Source organism: Accipiter gentilis, chromosome 25, assembly GCF_929443795.1.
Source record: "Accipiter gentilis chromosome 25, bAccGen1.1, whole genome shotgun sequence".
Classification (NCBI taxonomy): domain Eukaryota; kingdom Metazoa; phylum Chordata; class Aves; order Accipitriformes; family Accipitridae; genus Astur; species Astur gentilis.
The window spans coordinates 22363606-22383336 of NC_064904.1; the positions used below are offsets into that span (position 1 = coordinate 22363606).

At 40.5% G+C, this 19731-nt stretch overlaps 2 protein-coding genes across 2 annotated transcripts in view; one reads left to right on the forward strand and one right to left on the reverse strand.

Annotated features, from left to right (window-relative positions):
• The window catches only part of FANCM (FA complementation group M), a 78536-nt gene that overhangs the window by 57558 nt on the left and 1247 nt on the right, over nucleotides 1-19731 (reverse strand). Inside the window, exons 2-4 of the mRNA XM_049828455.1 lie at nucleotides 18889-19061; nucleotides 17099-17176; nucleotides 16258-16416 (exon numbers count right to left, since the gene is read on the reverse strand). Coding sequence (XP_049684412.1) covers nucleotides 16258-16416; nucleotides 17099-17176; nucleotides 18889-19061 — 410 coding nt within the window. The remainder of the gene's footprint in view (nucleotides 1-16257; nucleotides 16417-17098; nucleotides 17177-18888; nucleotides 19062-19731) is intronic.
• Nucleotides 365-12509, forward strand: LOC126050509 (heme-binding protein 2-like). Its single transcript, XM_049828459.1, has 5 exons — nucleotides 365-647; nucleotides 6896-6987; nucleotides 8242-8383; nucleotides 9787-9970; nucleotides 10404-12509. The coding sequence occupies exons 1-5, from the start codon at nucleotides 422-424 to the stop codon at nucleotides 10573-10575; spliced, it is 816 nt and encodes a 271-aa protein (XP_049684416.1). The 5' UTR covers nucleotides 365-421; the 3' UTR covers nucleotides 10576-12509.

Below are 19731 nucleotides of genomic sequence, written 5' to 3' on the forward strand. Positions count from 1 at the left end.
ATTAAAAGAGAGTCGCAATAAAGAAGGACTAACAGGAGATGAAGAGCAGTGGGGAAAAAAGATGATGAAGAGAATAGCTAGGAAAGAGAGCCCGAGTTAACAGCGAGAAGACATACGAAACACAAACTTCTTTAAAGCCTATACTGCTTGCATCCTACAGCGCCGGGTGAAGCTACAGCGCATCAGGACTGCTAGCAAAGTGCCGCCGGCTCCGCGCAGGGACCCTCGCCGGAGCTCCGCCAGCCCGAACCGCCCGCCCCCGACACTGCCCCGGCGGCGGGCGGGCAGAGGCGGGGGCCGCCCCCGCCTGTGCCGGCGCTCGCCCCCCCCCGCCCTCAAATCCCTGGGCAGGGCGAGCCCTTCATAAAGCGGCGCGGCGGCGGCAGCGCACCCAGCCCGCTCCCCGGCTCGGCTCGGCACGATGGAGACGGGCGGGTGCCGCATGAGCGGCGCGGAGCCGGGCGCCCCGGCGATGATCACGCTGGAGGACCTGGACGGGATGGCGGAGGACAGCCCCGACTCGGCGTACCACAGCAACGGCAGCAGCCTGGAGGAGGAGGCCGAGCGCATGGAGGACGAGGAGCAGGAGCGGCTGCTGAGCTACTGGCAGAGCGTGGGCAGGGGCCACCAGGTGGACGTGCCCCGGGGTAAGAGCCGGCCGGGCACCCGCAAGCGGGCAGCGCTCGGGCCGGGCTAAGCCGCTTACGCCCACAGCGGCCCGCTGGGCTTTAGGGGGATTAGGGAGGCGGCATCGCTGAGCTTACCGGCCGGTACCGTCACCTTCCCGGTTACTCCTGACCTTCAGCTGCAGGGCGTCCCTCTCGGCAGCTCCGTGTGAGCTGCTCCGTGCCGGTGACGAGTTCCCCGGGGAGCCCCCGCACGCGTTTCACGGGGGGTGCAGGGCCCCAACACCTGCGAAGGGAGCCCGGGGGAGCCTGTCCTGGGGGCTGGCACCCAGCTGTCCCCCCTGGAGAGGGCCCGGGGCCGGGCCGGGAGGAGCACGGTCCCCTTCGCCTCCCCACGGCAGCGGCAGGGTCACGCCGGCCAGCGGCGGGGAGGCCGGGTTAGGGACGCCTGGTGCGGGCAGCTGCGGCACGGCTGGCTCCGGGGCAGGGCTAGGGCTGGGGAGGTGCGCGGTACTGCAACACACGGCCATCCGAGCCGTGCGCGCTTCCCGCAGACGGAAAAGTCTGCGAGGAAGGTTTGCACGGGGCGATTCGACAGATTTTTCTAACCTAGAGAAGCGGCTGTAGTCGTAGCGGATTGACCTATTTGCACTAAGGAGGACTGATGCGAGTTTTCAGTCTCAAATTGACTACCTGCAAAAGCATTCTTCTTAAGAGTTATCTCCTGTACCTATCCAAAAGGCTAGATCTTGAAAGAAAGGTGGTTGAATTGAAAGATGGCACAGAGTAAACAAGTGAAAAGGATCAACTTTGCTTTTTGACACTAAGCCTCCCAGGCTTATCTTGTTAAGAAATTGTTTCTTTTCAGTTTTGAGAAAGACTGAACCATCTGAAAGACTGTAACAAGTCAGGTAACTCACAACAAGCAGCAGAGAAGCTCAGAGAAGTAGAGAGAGATCATTAGCATCTCTGCTGTTCAGATAAATCACCTTCTAAGAGGACAGGAAGCAGCAAAACCTTGAACAAGACTGCACTAGATACTACCAAAATGAAATGACTGTTCTTCAAAAACTTTTCCTATATTCCAACACAGCAAAGAGGGTACAACTGCCTTTTCAAGTCACACGTAGAAGTCTCATCTTATCTTTCTAATGTTTTAACAATGAAAATTAACACCCCAGCAGGTACTAAAAGAAGGGCATAGTCAGACTGAACAGAGTTCTCTGGCTTGCCTTGTCCTCACTGCCCCCTTCCTGGGGGGCTCTTTGGATGCCCTGTGCCAGCAGTGCCAACCCATAGTTCCAAGACACACGCCAGCAGCCACGGGTTTGTGTCTGTAATCAGGACATCAAATCTGAAGGCTTCTGATTCTACAGGCGCACAGAGGCGGGGGAGAGGTTTTAACACATGCACGAGTGAGCCGTGAACACATGGATGCCAAGTTGCTGCTTAAGACTAGCTTTGTGTAGCAGAAAACAAGATTCGTTCCCACACAATTATCTGGTATTCTGATACATAGTGAAACAAGGCATTGAAAATCCTAAGATTTATGAGGCAGGATGTCAAATCCAGGATATATATCAAAACTAGTATTTTACCACATTTTAGTTACTGTATTATAAAAGGTTTACTTTGTAGCACTAAGCAAACATTACAAAAATCTAAACAGAAGATTTTTCTTCAGATATTGTCCAGGGCTGTATGTCAGGAGGGGACTGCATCTCAGCTAGAACAGCCTAAGAGAGTGCCAGATGAGTTTACGTGGTCCATTCAAAGTTCAAGTTAACTGTTAATATCCATGTTTGGTATCCAGTCAGCTAAAAGTGTACTTGAGCCCCAGGGAACACAGAGAGGCAACAGAGATGACTTTCTGGGAGGAGAAATCTTCCCTGTCAATAGGGAGCAGACCACCTCTCTCGACTAGTGTGCCCCAGCCAAGCAGCTGCTGTCACTGAAGCCACAATGAATGAAAATAGAAGAACTTTACTTGGCCAACTATTGACTGCCAGCCTGGTAACTGTGCAGGCAGAGCACTTGAGACCTTAACAACAGAAGGTGTATTTCCTGTAGTCTAGTGGTAAAGTCTGCAAAATAAGAATATTACCACCCCTCTCATCAATAGCTCTGGACTGCCACAAGCTTTGACACCTGTTTTGTTCCACAGTGACAATATACTTTTCAAAAAGATGACTTGCTTTGTAGCTTTTGTTAGCACCTTTTAAGGTAACAGGAACACTGTAAGCATTCTAAAAACCCTAAGATTTTGTGAGATGTGAACAGATATTGCAATTTATCACTATTAACAAGATCTTAATCCTATAGACTGACTGGCCTATGCCAAACCTTGCAACAAAAAGGTAAAAGAAAACAGAAGGTGCAGAAAGGTATAATCTAACTTTCTTGGCTTGAAACCTATATTTTATCTACTCCCAGTAGAAGCAAAAAACACGCTACAGCAGTTAATTTTAAATTTCTCAATTCTAATTTCAGTGTAAGAACATTCATGAATAAGCAAGCTCAGGAAAATTGCTACCCATCAAAACCATCTACTTGCTAAAGCATAAAGTTGGCTAAAGATACTCAGTGCGCCAAGAAGCATGATCTGAGTTCAAATACCCAGGCTCCAGATCAAACTTTAGATCTGAATTGCAGGTGGTTTTCCATCAATTCCAATGCACCTCCCCTGCTGAGGTTACCTCACGTAAGTGGCAGCAAGGCTCTGCTGGTACAGAGGCTGCTGGACAGCCAAAACATCTGGCGGCTGAAGGAAGCATGTGAGGAAGGACTACAGAGTCTCCACTGCTGTGTCATCCCAGTGGTGCAGCCTCATGCTGAAGCCCACCCCAGCCCAGCACTGAGCTTGCTTCATAAGATGGTGCTCATAGACACCTCCCAGAGCTTTTTCTCCAAGGTGCATGTCTAGTGGTTCTTTTCAGTATGAAGATTTTGGTTCCCAGCATTGCAAAGCCTGTCTCCTCTAGAATGACAGAGTTTTGTGTGCACGTACATTATTTAGGGGTGCAGCTGACAAGTACATCCCACTTCAGCAGCGCTCCCAGCAGGTCCAATCAGACACAAATTAAGACATGCAACAATTTAAATACTGTTCAATCTTGCTGCTACGAACAAGTCTTGTCAAATGTGCCTTATCTATATAAATCCCTTTGTAAAGATTTGCCTGTTTCACAATACCTACCTATAGTAGCAACTGTAATCACAATTTTGAAATTGAATTAAACCAAGCCTTTACCTAGCTACACTGCTACAACTCATCGTGCGTTGTTTTGTCACACCAGTATTCAAGTTTGCAAGCTTGGACTGACAGATGACATGTAAACCAAGCAACTCACTTGCTTTTGGGCAGTATAATCTAAAGTATTTTACAGGCTAAAGTATTTATAATCCAAATGTTATACCACCCTGCCTGACAGGTGAGGATTCACAAACTGAAGAATAAAACTCCCCAAAGGACTTTAATTAGTTGTAATCCCTATCCTGTGCATTAATATGGAAGGAAAAAAAAAAAAAAAGAAAAATATAAACCCCTCCACACTTATCAATAAAGGAATCTAAAAATAGAGTTAACATTTCTAGAGTCCTAAAATGTTTCCTAATTCTTAAGTACTCTGTGGAAAGTCTAATGTACTTTTATTTTTCTCTCAGCCTCCAGAGATCAATTTCACATGTCAGTTATTAAATGTTTCCCAATCACATTTAAAAAAAAAAGTTTAAAATTAACTAAAGTGTAGCTTTCTCCCCCTTATTAAAACCATCTTTACTATTCCAAATAGTCTTAAAGCTAAAACCCCTGCACTGGATGCCAGGAGATGTAGGTTTGATTCCCAGCTCAGCTACAGATTTACTGAGTGACCTCGGCCAAGTTAATTCTCCTGCATCTTAATTCTCCTCTTCTCTGCAACATGGATAATACTCTTTTCCCCTATCATCCTGCCTTTTCCACTTAAGACGCTGAGGCACTTAAAACACCTAAGAGAAGGGCTCTTATTTCAGTTGAAACTTTAGTCCTTTTCATGCATGTCTGATATATAACATGAGGTAGTACGGCAGAAATTCACACCCAGACTTTCAAACACTGTACATAAAAATTAAGTTTCTAATCCTCTATCAAAGTACACAAATGTCTGTTTTACTTCACCTTGGAAAAGCAAGGGACTAACTCTTCTGGAAGAGAGGTTTTCCATTCCTAAGACTAACCTTATATCCAGAGTTTCCAAGCCTGTCTGTTAGGGATCAACTTCTAAGCAGAATTTATTTACGAACTGCACCTAGAACTGATGTCAAGATAACCATAGTTGCAAATACACCTAATCCAACCACATTTAAATGACAAAATTGTAGGAGAACAGAAGTACTAGAATATGCTAGTATTATATACGCAAGTATAATATATTTTCTCCTATCCGTTTGAGCTTGGCTGGAAAGTGTACCATTAATACAGACTGGATGATTGGCAGTGTCACTACATCTAGAAATAGAGAACAGGTTCGTTATTTAATTTCTTACAAAATGTGAGAATCATTCAAAAAGTCACAGTACATTTCAGTTCCATCTCAGTATTGGCAAGTGAGCATGCAGGTGCTTGCAGTTCTTCAACAACAGTCAACTATTAACACTCTCCTTCATATAATGAGCCACCAAAACGTGAGCTGAGATCAGAAGTGATGACACATTAGACTGTACCCCAAGGCCTTCTCGTTCTAAAGGGCAAGACGACAGTCAACGGCAAACATAAGAAGCATGCAAAACAGAGGGTGTCCCTATTAGTCAACTTAAGTTAGTACATTCCATTTAATCTTTACTAGTGCTTTATGGTAACTATGACTATTTGAGAACATTGAACCACTGGATTTCTTTCTGCCGGGTGTAATGGAACCTGACAAACAGAACACGAGTTACAAAGCTTGCTTTGCTCTACTCCCATCTTTATGTAAATTATGTTTGAACTTTGCTAGAATGTTAATATTCACTCTAAGTCATTTCTGCCCCTTCCAAACTGAAATAAAAACTTTCACACAGCACATACCTATGAAACTACTATGCAACAAAAAGAGATTTGTGTCAATTGACACGAATCTGTGTTCCAATTTCTTTGTTAAATAATCACGTCTTCTTAAGACATTTCTTCAGTGAAGTATACATTGAGGAATTTTAAGTTTCCTCATCTTCTATTCCTTTAGCTTAACAGGACACTTTTCTCCTTCCTCATTTATAGTTTCAGCACTTTTCTTTTAAAGAAAGTATAAACATCTATTTACACTGAGTAGGTATAATATGCAGAATTAACCAATACAGAACTATGAAATAATTCAGGTTGTAAGGAGCCCCTGGAGATCTGCAGTCTAACCCCTTGTTAAAAGCAGAGCTAATTGCTCAGTTAAGTTCCTAACTTTCGGGTTTCAGATTGCTCAGGACCTCATCCAGCTGACTCTTAAATTTTTCCAAGGACAGAGGCTCCATAACATCTCTGGGCCCCTGTCCCAGTGGTTGATCACTCACACTGTGATTTTTGGGTTTTGGTGGGTTTTTTTCTATACCTAATCAGAATTTTCTGTATGGCAATTGTATGTCTGCTGCCTCTCACCCTATCACTGTATACCTCTAAACAGAGTCTCAGTCTTCTCTGTATCCTTCCACTACATGGTGGAGACTGCACTTTGATCCCCCATCCACACCCCACCTTCACTTTCTCCCCTCCAGCCTGAGCACATCGGGTTCTCCCAGCCCCTTCTATGCTCCATCCTGCCCTAACCAGCTGGGCAGCCCTCCACCAAAGTATTTTGAGTTCATCAATGCCATTGCTGTACCATAAAGTGAAATGCAGCTTCATGAGCACCGAACAGAACAGCCACCATCCTTGACCAGCTGGCTGCGGTCTTGCTGATACAGCCCAGTGTATCATCTCTTCTATGCAGTCTTCTGAAGCTACAAACAAAAGTTCATGTTCTTTTCTACTTCTTAATTAAAATATTTGTTTGCCTTTTATTTTGAAATCCTCTCCTGGCAACACCAGCACAGAGCCAGGAGACTGGTCTCCCCCAAAAGCTTTCCCTAGACACCTGTGCAATTGCAGTATACGAGGAGTGGGAGAGCGAAATCTGTTCCCAACAGTACAGAGACAGAAGCCAGTTAACCTTCTCCATTAATATTGAAGAGCAAACTAAACTTACAAAACTTGATCTTTGTTACAAAAACAAGGTCCCCAGACTCCTTCCTACATCTAAAATTGTAAATGTGTTATTTTGTTACAGAGATGGCAGAGCCAATTCAGCAGCTGACTAGAAATAACAATCCCCAGGAGAGACAGACCATCCCATTTACTCTGATCCAGCGCAAAGAAAAGGTACCGTTTCCCTTCCCAGTTGAGGTTTTAACAGTGTTTTCAGTATTCATACCTAGCTTCCAAAAATATGTTTCTTTAGAAAAATTTTGTAACAATTCAGGATTTTTAATATCATAAGTGCAAAGCATTATAACTGGATAACTACATTTCATTTTTAACACCTCACCACTCTTACATGTGTGAATTTTTCTTTTTTGTAAGGTAGAAACTAGCAGCAATGTCACAAGATGGCAAGGAATTAAAGTCTTTGTGACACTTTATAATTAATTTAACAAAACCCCTCTTATTTTGACATTTGAAATAAAAATGCCTATTCATTTAAATCAATGCACTTGCTTCTTTGCATAATTACGTTAACAAAACCTTAGCAAAGAATACTTGAAAGAGATTAATATCTGACTTTAAACATGTGCTTCTGTATCATGGATCATTATTAAACAAATCAGCAATTTACAAATCCATCTTATCAAAACCATCTTACCCTCTAATGAAAAATTGAAACTGATATCTAGCAAATTGTTTACAGCTCAGGAAATGTGCAAACAAGTGTCTAACCTTAAATACGTGACAAGTCAAGAAAATCTTTACTAACCATGTATAAAGAATTCTTGTCGCATTTCTTTTAAGTAGATCTATATAATTCAAATTTATAAATGTCACAATTTGATTGAGTGTATTTCACCTAAACAGTTTGGGACTCCTGACTATTTATGCTGTAATTAAATGCTTGAAAGCAATTTCTTAGTACTACTGTAATAACTGCAGGAAAAAAAAGTAAGGTTATTCAGTGTTAATTCCAACTAAATGCTTAATACTGCAAGCCCAAAAGATGGCAGTTCCTTATTTTAAAGGAGACCTACCTAGAAGTCTGCTGAAATAAGTTTTGGCCCCAGATCAGCAGCATATCCCTTCTTAATTCATACAAGGAAGGATTGAAATTCACATGTTCCTTTCAAGATCATTTTACTGACAGTTGAAAAAAGATGCAATTATTCTTGTACTCAAGTAAGATGCACACACTGCATTGGTTTTGGATATCTACTTATTATATACCAGCTTGGACCTTGAAATGAAGCACATGTGAACTAATCATTAAATAGAACGCACTTAAGGTACAGCTGACGCTGAGACTTAAAATCTGATTTCTCTATGCTGTAAGTAAAGCACTGGAATATTGTTTGACTTCTATTTGTTTGCACAGGTTTTTTAGGTGATTAACTTAAAATACAAATTATTGTCTTACTGCATTTGCAGCTTGGAGATCTGCTTTACGAAAAACGTCAGTATGGAAAAGCCAAGTGGGCTTGTATAAAAATGAAAGAAAAACAGTATGAACAGAGCATATGCCTTGGATTCATGAAGCTTATGAGGTACATTTGTGAGCAGAATTCCTCAGGTAATTGGTACCCCAATTCTACATTAAAGTTAAAACATTTTATTTATGCACTAGCTTCTCCTAATTGGGAAGATACTTTCATGAGCTTCTTCCAAATACACCACCCTGTCTAGAGGGATGTTTTCCTGTAATACAGCCTTTCCAGCAGAGTCTAAACCAAAGTGCTGCTCCCTCTGCATACATGCTAGAAGAGAACATCTGCGGGAAACGACCACTGTTTCTAGGGGCGCTGTGACCACCCCAACTGCCTGAGAATTGATACTGGCTATTTCTGTAGGCTGTCAGCTACACATTAGGCTTTTGCTACAGAATTTTAGTAGTTTAGTTTTCACAGCAGTACTGAAATCACATATTCTAAGAACCTACTCAGAGTGTAATGCCAAAAGAGACCATAATGTTTTGCCTCCATTTTAGTTTATGATACTTAACTTGTGTATGTCTGAGTGGACACCAAAAATTTGTGGTTGAAGCATATTTTCCAGAAAGATAATCTAGTTTTAACTCAAGTACTTTAATGGCAAGTCCAACATGCCCCTGATAACTTGTGCCTGCATGAAAAATGTGCACCTATTTTCCAATCCGATTTAATCTGGTTTTAACTTCAGCCATCAGTTCTCATTTTTTTCCTTCTCCAGTTGATTAAAAAGTTTTGCAATGCCCAGTGTTTTGTTCCATAATAGTACATGTGTTGCAATCAAGTCAACCCTTAATTTTCTTTCCAAAAAACTGAAAGCATTGATCATGAAAGCTTTTCCTTAACCAGGTAACTTCCCCACTCTCTCCATTCTTTTAACCCTTTAACATGGTTTAAAAGTAATTTTGGCACCAGAACAGTACAGTTTTGTTTTCAAACTGTATGCAGAAGCAAAGTTCGCACTCCTAGTCATCACTGCTACCTGCACAGTCAAAAGTCACAACCTTTTCCTATAGCACTGCAAAAACCATAGCAACATGTTTGGTAACAGCAAATCCTAAATGAATTCACAATGCAGCCCCCTTGTCTTGCCTACATTGTTTGTTCCTAAATATTTAAAACATGATACAAGGTCGGTTTACAAGATAAACACAACCCTCTTAAGAGGAGGAAAGAAGTTAAGTCAAACTCCTTGCCCCACACGAAGATAGGAGAGCTCACCAAATACCACATTTTAGACACACATGCACACATATTTGCATGTGTAGATTCTAGAGATATAAACACACACACAAACTACAAGGCATAATAAAATGCTACTTCCACTTGGAATACACAAACCCATTTTCTAAAACATCCTACTGAATACCTTTTCATAATGAAACTGCTCTGTGGTACTCACTTTGTATTATTCAGTGTGAGTTCAGAAGTCAAGCACCATATGTAGACTTCCATTTGTATTTTCTAAAAGTCATGTATGTCTCCTCAGGACTGTACTTGGGGATAACAGTACCCATTGTGACCATAGTCCATACAAACGAATCTCAATCGGAGATGACACCGTCAGTGACAGTAGCATACTACCTGCCTGAAGTGCTGCAGGACGAGCCACCTCATCCATTTGATTCTGACATAATAATTGAAGAATGGCCTTCTACTATTGTTTATAGTAGGTAAGAAACATTTTGATTTTGTTCTAGTAAAAAAGGTAAAAAGATGCAATTTGGGCATGTTACGTATTTTAAATCAAGTTCTAAAAGCTAACAAACAGTAAAACTTGATTTTCAGTAATTGTTAAAAGCTGCCTGCTTTATCAAACTGGGATATTCAGGAAATAACAGTTACCAACTTAGTTGGTAAAATGATGCATCTGTAAACGTGAGATATAACAGCATCTCAGAACACAGACTATTCTGTGTAGCTGGGGAAAAAAGTCTGACATATCAGTGAAAATGTTAAGAAAAAATTGTTATCTGTTTGAGATCAGTCACAGTCAGGTAGTATCATTTGTGAAATATGACTAAATAATTTAGAAGGAGGCATTTTTTAGGCTCTGGAAAAACTGTGGAATTTAAAAAGAACTTGATATGAAGTTGATTGTTACAGGAGCTTCAGAGGAATCACCAATGAAGACTCTATAATGAGAGAAATAAACCTGTTGGCGGAAATTCTGGAGAGTCCCGAGTTATGTTTGCAGGACACGTTCATCATTGCAGGATACACGAATCCAGCTGCTGCCAATCGACACAACGAGATATGGTTCCTTCAAAGACCATAGCCTCTCATTTCTGATGCTTGTCAGTCACAAGAATCAGTTCTGATTTACTGGCAGAATCTTACAGGTGAATCACATGAGACTAGATGTCAAACCCTCAAAGATTTTAGAAATGTGGCTTTTAGTCAGTTCAGCAAGGCAATCACTCCAACTTAATAATCAAAGGTAACACCTGAAACACACCTATGTCAACTTTCCTATGTCTACTTTCACAGTTTTTACACAATTTTATGGAGATTTTTAGCACTTTAAAGGTTAGTTCACCTTATCTTTTTTTACAAGATAAGGGAGACAGAGACCTCTCTCCTCATCCACTTATTAGCACCTCTAAACTGCTTGTGGCTTGGGACGGTCCTAGGGGAGATCCTGGAGCCCATGGCCTGGCCTGCTCTGGGTACCTAGTGCTGTACCAGGACACAAAGTCCCTCTTGGGGCTTTCAGTGGGACACACATTAAAAGCACCTCACACATGCAGGCTATGCTTCAGAAAAAGAATGCTTGGGCCTTAATTTCTGAAGAAAACTACCAGATGTAGACCACTGAGATTAAACCAATGAGTAAGAGTAGGCCAACACTGACTACTTTTAATGTCATTATCTGTGGCGCAAAGATTCTTAATGCTTACCTCAAAAAGCGTTCAACCAAAGTACTTTTAACCTTGAGAAGAGACCAAGGTGGCAGAACAGTCCTAATGGTGATTAAAGTTTTGATAGCAAAAGTTACAGGTTACCTTAATCACACACTCATAGTAATCCCATGACTATATTTGGCATTCCTAAATAGAAAGTGGTTATTCTTAACTCTTCAGTTTTCTGAACACTTTCTTCTTACAACTTTGCTGAATGTTAAAACACCGCAGCTGAAGTAATTTATTCCGTACTTTTCACACTCTTCTGGCAGTACCACACTATTAATGTTCTAAATGATACAAATATTTCACAGAATCACAGAAAAAATTTCAGCCAGAAGTGACCTCTGGCAGTCACCTGGTCCAGCTCTCTGCTGCGCTGCTGGCAGAGCAGGCTGCTCAGGGCCTCACAGAGTCGGATTTTGAACATCTCCAGGGATGAGGAGCCCGTAACCCCTCTGGGCCCTGTTCCAGTATTTGACCACCCTCACTGTGAGAATTTTTCTTCCCAATATCTAATTTTCCATATTGCAGCTTGTTTCTTTTACACTTCATCCATATGATAATACTTCAAGTAGACAACTGCTAGTCTAGCACACTGTGATTGAAAGACAAGCTCACATAGTTCTACATGCATCAGAAGGTCTGAAAGCAGCATTCATGCTTTGCTGTTTACTACAGTTAAAGAGCACCTACTGCACTTTAGAATCAGGGTAGCAAACAGTTTTGCTCTCAAAAATCCCTTCTTAATATGTCCCGTTACAGATCTGATGGTAGATTTTAATCTTAATAGAAGTAAATGTCTTTTTATATAAAATTTCATTAAGTACATCACCAGCATTATTTATTGATTACAGGGTTTAGGCTTTAAATAGAGCTTTTGCGTTCTTCAGTTACAGCATACAAAACGGCAACCAGAGCCAGTATCGGCTAGCTTACAGTAGAGTTAACTGGCAAACAAAATGGATTTATGTAGTACTTCTGAGTGAATAAAGGAACAGGTCTCGAGAGCTTTAAGGCTCCCGGTTCCACACGGCGCTCTGCTGCACCACACTGACTGCCGGCTTAACCCGAAAGCCCCGGCTGAGCAGCCAAGTCAGAGTGCCGGCTGGCCCGGCCGAGCGTGCTCACGCATGGGCAAGGCGCCTTCTGGTGGCTGCTGCCCGCAGAGACCCCTCGGGGAGACAGCCCGGCGAAGGGGGGAAAAAACAAACAAAAAAAACCCCCCAACAACAAAAAGAGAGAGAAAAGCCTTCGTTTTGACACAGGCAAACTGATAGTCTTTCTGAGGAGGAAAAAAGAAGAAAAACCAGCCCCACAAACACCACACAAAAAAGGCAGTCCGTCCTTTCTTCTTCTGGACATCCGATATCCCTAGCTGTTCAGAGACCCCGCATGAGTCCAGCACAGACGTTTGTATTGCCACAAATTAACTGGATGTTAAACTGATGGGGGGAATCTCAAAAAAGACTGTGGGTTTGGGATCTTTCTTACTCCAGCCAGAAAACTATCAAAGCTGGTTTGCCACGTGACAGCACAGATGTCACAAATGAGGAACTACTTTGTCCAACGTGCCAATTTAATGCACGTCAAAGTATTTCTTTTATGCGCCAATGTAACTGCACATCAAAGTATTTCTTACTTAACAGAACAAGGCGATGAAGGTACCTGTCATGTCTTTTATTTCTCTCAATTTGTTCAAGATACAGGATCCTAGCCAGAGGGGGGCAGGGGTAGAGGAGAAAAAAAAAACCAACACAAAACAAAACAAAAAAAACAGACTTCCTTTTCAGTATGTTGGATTATTTCCCGTTTGATTTTTTATTTATTTTGCTTTTCATTTATTGTTAACATTTCCTCAGACTGTTGGAAATGCTAGCCAGTATTAAAATGAAAGCTAACAGGTTAATGAAAAACAACAAAAAGTTTTTAAAAACTGAGTAGAGGGCCCAGGGAGGCATTAAATAACAGGTTTTGTTTTGCCCTCACACCCCCCTCCCAAGATTTTTATAATAGCAAATAAAAATAATTTTCACCTTTGACAAGATTTTATGGCAAAATAAAGAAGCTTCTGCAATTTGATTGCTTTTGCCAGCTATGAAAATTATTTTAATGCTTTGGCACAACAAATGTCAAATAGTTATCGGAAGTAGTTAAATCCTCTCGCCATAAAGTACCAGTTTGTACATAGTTTACATTTTAAATGTCTATTACAAAAAGCATTTGCTGTATCTTATGTCTCCTTCCATAGGCAATCTTCACCTAAATACTTCTGTGACTCAGCTACTTGTGGGTATGCTATAGAAACATTCTTGTTACTGAAATATAAAACTAAGGTATTTATCTGAATGTGCTGATATCCTAACTGCAGCAAAGTGTTCAGTGTTGTTTTATGTAAAACTGTGAATTCCAAGATAGTATTTATTTTGACTTACGTTAGACAGCTTCTGCTGCTGAGAACCAATTAATCTCAAGTTTGAAGATACACTTTATGGCTATGGATCATTGTACCAACTTCTGTAACTGGCCCTCACAAGCACGGGCACGAAGAATTGTGTTTTTTCACTGACACACAATAAAGTTTACTTAATAGTTACACCAGCAAATACCAAGGAAACATTACTATTACTCAAATACATCACTTCAGAAAGTCTGGAAACATCATGTCAAGCATGATTACCCAACTCCTGTTATCAGAATAGGCATTTTATTATTATCCACCTGTGGCTCTATTTTGTAAGCCATTAATTAATGGATTTTCATTTTTAATTTGAAGTTATTGGATTTCCACTATTCAAAGGAGATAATAAAACAGAATTCACCCATATTTTTTTAGGATTAAATGATGTAGCCTTAACAGATAAATGTTGTCCTGCATACTGTGTATTTTCCAAACAAGCATTAGTGCCTCAAAGGTTTATTCCAGCTGTTGTGATACTCAGGGCCTTGCTTATTGTATGTATACAAATATAAACATAATTTATCCGGCATTGTTGCGTTGTGCTGTTTTACACTATCCTTCATTGTCACTGAGATGTCATCTTGTTTACTGTTACTGTTTGTCAAAATTAAAGATAATGATCTTATTGTGCAGAGTACCCGGGCTTTCATTTTTGTAACAGACATACAAGACCTTTTGCTATCTCTCCTTTGAATGGGAACAGCAGAAGTCACAAGTTGCTATTCTGATTTTACAAAAGCCGTTTAAGCCCCACATTTGAAATGGTTGCTCCAAGACCCACAAAACTTAAATAGCTTTCAAAAGAACATACATTCTTTGAAATAAACATGTACATTTGGAGCTACGCGTCTATATGCTGCAGCCAGCAGGTCTGCTAGCAAACTCACTCCTCCTCACTGCAGAAGCCATCGGCAAGCCCATTTTTGTCAAGCATCCAGCACAGTCTCCCCCAATTCTTACTGCAGCACAGACTGGTGTAGGACTGGTTTCAGAATCAAACTGTAGAGAAGCAGTACTTAACAAAGAGCGACATATGCATTTGAGTTTTCTCCTAAATCCTGATGCCATTCAGAACATACTTCACAACTGATTCTTTTGGCAAGGGACAAGGATAATGCAACACGTACTTGTTGCTTCTCTGTGGCTGCACTCATACACCCTGATCTCAAGCTGTCCAGAAGCCAAAACACAGGAGTCCAGTAAATGGTGTAATTTAACTTCAGGGCATGGCTGAGGTCCATCGCTGTGCCACAGAAAACTGCACAACTACAGAAACACCTCTGCAGAAACTGAGGTACAGGAGCCACTTTTGAAAGCACTGAAGTCTCTAAGACTAAGGCTTGGTTTACCCAGGAACACTGGAAAAGGCTGGGGCATCATCCTTTCACACCCTCTTTGTTGTTACAAGTCCTATTTGCTAAGTAAAGGAGTAGCAATACAAATGCAAATACCAGATCAAAGAAAGGAAATGGAAACCACTGAAGCCACAGTGACAGTTTAGTCAAAGTTTGTTTATATTCCTCAATTACAGCAGATTAGCCAAACCTACATGCTTATTTCAGCTTAAATCTCAAGTGAAACACTTCAGATGAAATCCCTGCACTCAATACGAGAATTCAGAGGCACTTGTAGTGATGCAAAACTATCTTTGAAGTTCTTGCTAGGTTATCAGTGGAACTTCCTCATTTAAATACACTCTCAGGTTACTGGTTTGAAAACAGCTAATTCAATCTAGAAAAATGAACGAACAAGTTTACCTTCCAATGGTCTTCACATAAACTACACCAAAATCATTAAACTTTAACCAAAAACATACTCTAAGGTCAACAGTCTGATACTAACTTAATCCTAATATTTTAATGTCTCCTACAAAAAAAGAACATCTTTTTTGAACTTTTCAAAGTAGTATCTTATGTAATACCATTTGTCTACTAGGAACTTACTGACAAGATACAGACCATTAAGTCATCATTGACTGGCTAACAGTTCTGGTCCCTGCTAATCTGTCTTATATTTGGACATTGCCTACTGGTAAAAAAAGAAAAGAAAAAAACTCTCAAGAGAAAAATTAGAAAAAAAATCAGAAAAAAACCCCAATAACAAAAATCAAGGAGAACTAAGTACACTTACAAATGACTTATAGCTCTAAAGAATATTCTTAATCAGAGAAAATGTTTCAGTCAATACACAGTTTTCATAAGGCTGGCAATAACCTAGAGAACACAAGCATGGCCATTCTCAACACCTTAATAAATTCAGCCAAATTAAGAAGCCCTTGGTTGAGGCCTCATGTCAATTTTACAAGGACTTCTGAAAGAGGACGAGAAAACTAATTAAACTGTAAGTTTTCCACCAGAACTTTTTAAGTTATGCAAGGTAACAGGTATCATTGGTGCAAAGTGGAACAGCAGCTGCTGTAGTTGAAACCATGGGGTTTTTTCTTTACCTTATACTCAAAGGCAAAGTTAATTGCACAGGAAAGTGTTACCTTTATAAGTTATTGCTAGTCTAGATAGATACGTTAAAATAGGAAGGAAGATCATATGTTTAGTGACACTGTCCATTTAACAACAAATAAATAAATGCAAAAACTCACCCCAATGTAAGCATTCTGAATTTCTACCAATTCTTCACCAAGTGGAACAACAATTTTTTCCACTTGTCGCTCATGAGAATAAGGCTGAATTTCTGGAGAATCTTCAGCACATAGCTCTATCTGAGCAATGAGTAAGTTGGAAATAACTTGCTGCACAGCCTGTTTGAGAAGCCACAAAAAAGACCGTATTTGTTTATTAAAACTCCCAACAATGCAAGTCGGTATCACATTAAAGTAACCATTTCCATATTTTAGCATGAATATAATTGTAAGGAAAAGGTACCTACTACCTATAGATGAAAAATGAAACTCTCCACTTAAAGATCTCAAGTAGCATACAAAGAGCCAACATGGTAAGTTCATGAATGCAAAAAGCATACAATTGCACAAGGGCTGGAGAGACAGAACTCTCCCTTTGGCTTTGGGTGCACCATGAAATATCTGATGAGAAGTAACCTGGAGCTAGGAGCTTAAACTGAATTTGGATGTCTATCTGCCTTAAACTGAAAAGCTAAGCCTTACTTATATTTACCCAATATATCACACTGAACAGAATATGAAAGTCATTTTGCACTGAGAGTATATTCTTTTTGGTTCAAGTAGGTTTGTATTCTCAAAAACCAAAAGGTATTATTTCCTTTTAGAAAGGTCAGGAAATCAATGATATAGAGTCTATAGCATGAAAAAGACAAACCCTTAACATCTAATGGATTGTAAAGAGATTCAGTTTTTACATGGAATTCTAATAGACTTCAGTATCCTACACAATGTTCAAACTGGTATTAAACATAGCTTTTACTGAAATTTTATTATTTCAAACATGCAAGTAGATTTGACTCACCTTTGTATCACTGCCTGGTGTGGCACTTAGGGCCAAGATCCGAAATTGATTTGTATATTTGCTTAGTTCCCTTACAACCTAAGAATAGGAATGTTTCCGTTAATATCCTTAAAGGAGACTATTTGCTCATACAAACCCTATCGATGAAAATACCCACTACGTAGAAAAAGCTTAACAAAATATTCTAAAAAGAGTATATCTAAATTCAAATGCGAACCAAGAAGTGTTCACTTTATAACCATTTTATCCAAGAACACTTAATCTTGGTTAAGTGTATTACCCCAGTCCCATGCAGCAGAACAACCTTGGTAAATTACAAAATGATTTTTCACTTGATTTAACAAAAAGATTAACAGCACACTAACTCAAGCGAGCTGCCAAAAAGTAAGTTTGAAGAACCACTCACCACTCTAAATAAAAAAAAATAAAAAAGTAAATCATGGATGATTAGTCCCATGAAATCTGAAGAGATGAGATGACAACCACCATGACTGAATATTTCCTAGACTTCCCATGTTCTCATTCTACAACCCTCTCCAAGACCAACACGGGGACAAGTACAATAGCTGCTGAACATTCAAGCAACAGCCAAATTGCCTCCCTACTTTGTTTTCCCACAGACCTGAACTCTGCCAGTGCTATCAGCAGACACTGTGCCTTCTGACCAACCACCTCATGCTGCACAACAAAAAATTACAAGTAACAGAACAGAACGTAAAAGCTATATAATACATAATCAGTGAACGGAGACTAAAGAGAAATTCAATTTGTGCTGATAGATCTCCTGAAAATCATGCAAAGGCAGAGATAAAACAGAGAACAAAGCCTGCCAATTTCACAGCCATGGAGACTGACAAGGGGGATGGAAGAAATTTTTCCCCAGCTACAACTAGGACGACTCAAAAGCTAATGAATGCAAGTCTTGGCTCTCTGTTTGAGACATTATTTGAGACGATATTTTAAGACAATATTTTTATACAGTATTTTGAAATAAAATAATGTATAAACTTAAATTCTTTGAAAATGAAGTTCCTACAGTTCTGAAAAATTATAGAAGAAAATTGCAACATTGGCAAACCAACATGTACTGTTTTAACTTGGCAAGCTACCATCTCTTTTCCTGCATGCCGAGTTCAACAAGCACTAAAACACACCTATTTTCCTCTAAAGAGGCCTAGCAAGCAATGAGACACAACTCCATACACATTCAGTCAATTTCTCCAGTATATAAACCTGTAACTTTCTTCTAAGTCACATACCGCTATGAGGAGATTAAGCCAAGATAACACAATAAACTCTTTGCTAATCAAGACAAAACCCTATTTTAAAAAGAAATCTTGAACACATTTACTAAGATAAAGAACTTCACAAAAAAAAGCCTGCACTTTTTTCTGAAAAAAATACCTCCCCCATTTAAGAGCTATTCCAACATAGCACAAACACACCACAGTACACCTGCAAATACAAACACATCTGAAAGAAACAGCATAGTGACTTTTTTTAAAAATTACCTCAGTCAAAAAAAAATATTTTGAAACAAAAATTGCAATTTTATTCAGACATTAAAAAAATTCCCACCTCACCTTATCAAGTTTTAATACAGTTTTTACTTAAAAACAAGGCACTGAGAACATAGAGGACTGTTTGGTCTCTTTCAAACAAAGCTAAGGACCTAAAGGACAATCTCCCTAAAGCAATGATGACAGCGACACTTTATGGAGATCCTGTAGGTGACTTTGGGGGAGGTCTTTTGTAATCGTGAGACAAGAGTGGGGCGGCTCCAGCATTACCTGACAGTAGGCGTGATTTCCAAGGGCTTTGTGAGCTTCATCAATAACCAAACATTTAATCTCTACAGCAGGACACGTCCCACGGGAAAGATCATTCACCATTATTTGAGGTGTAAGGAAGAAGACTCTCTTAGTAGTCCACAGTTCTCTCCGACTAAGAGCTTGGGTTCCCCCTGAAAATTAAAGAAATAACATTTCCAAATTGTTCTGCTGAGAACAAGCCATGACCTGTGACCCGAGAGCAGCAGCAGAAGGCCAATGGGGCTGGCAGACCCATGCTGGCTTTGGGAAAGGAGTGCCTTTTAAAACAGCACGCACCTTGACGCTAATCCCATTTTCAAGAAAAAAGGGTGAATACAAGGAGTAGGAAGATATTCTGCATTAAAACACTAAAGCCAGAATCACAGAAACAAAGGCTAGAAAACTCAAGGTGCCCCCTAGCCTCCCCATCATGGTTTATTCCTAGCCAGCAACTAAGCTCCACACAGCTGCTCACTCACTCCCCCCCACCCAGTGGGATGGGAGAGACAACTGGAAGGGAAAAGGTAAAACTCGTGGGGTGAGATAAGAACAGTTTAGTAGAACAGAAAGGAAGAAACTATTAATGACAATAATAATAAAATTACAATAGTAATAAAAGAATTAGAACATACAAAACAAGTGATGCACAATGCAATTGCTCACCACTTGCCAACCAATGACCAGTTAGTTCCTGAGCAGCGATTGCCCCCAGGCCAGCTGCCCCCAGTTTATATACTGGACATGACATCACACGGTATGGAATACCCCTTTGGCCAGTTGGGGTCAGCTGCCCTGGCTGTGTCCCCTCCCAACTCCTTGTGC

Coding starts and splice junctions, on each gene's coding strand:
- LOC126050509 (XM_049828459.1), top strand. CDS start 422: ATGGAGACGGGCGGGTGCCGCATGAGCGGCGCGGAGCCGGGCGCCCCG. Junction 648..6,895: donor CCAGGTGGACGTGCCCCGGG/GTAAGAGCCGGC, acceptor ATTTTGTTACAG/AGATGGCAGAGCCAATTCAG. Junction 9,971..10,403: donor TCTACTATTGTTTATAGTAG/GTAAGAAACATT, acceptor TGATTGTTACAG/GAGCTTCAGAGGAATCACCA.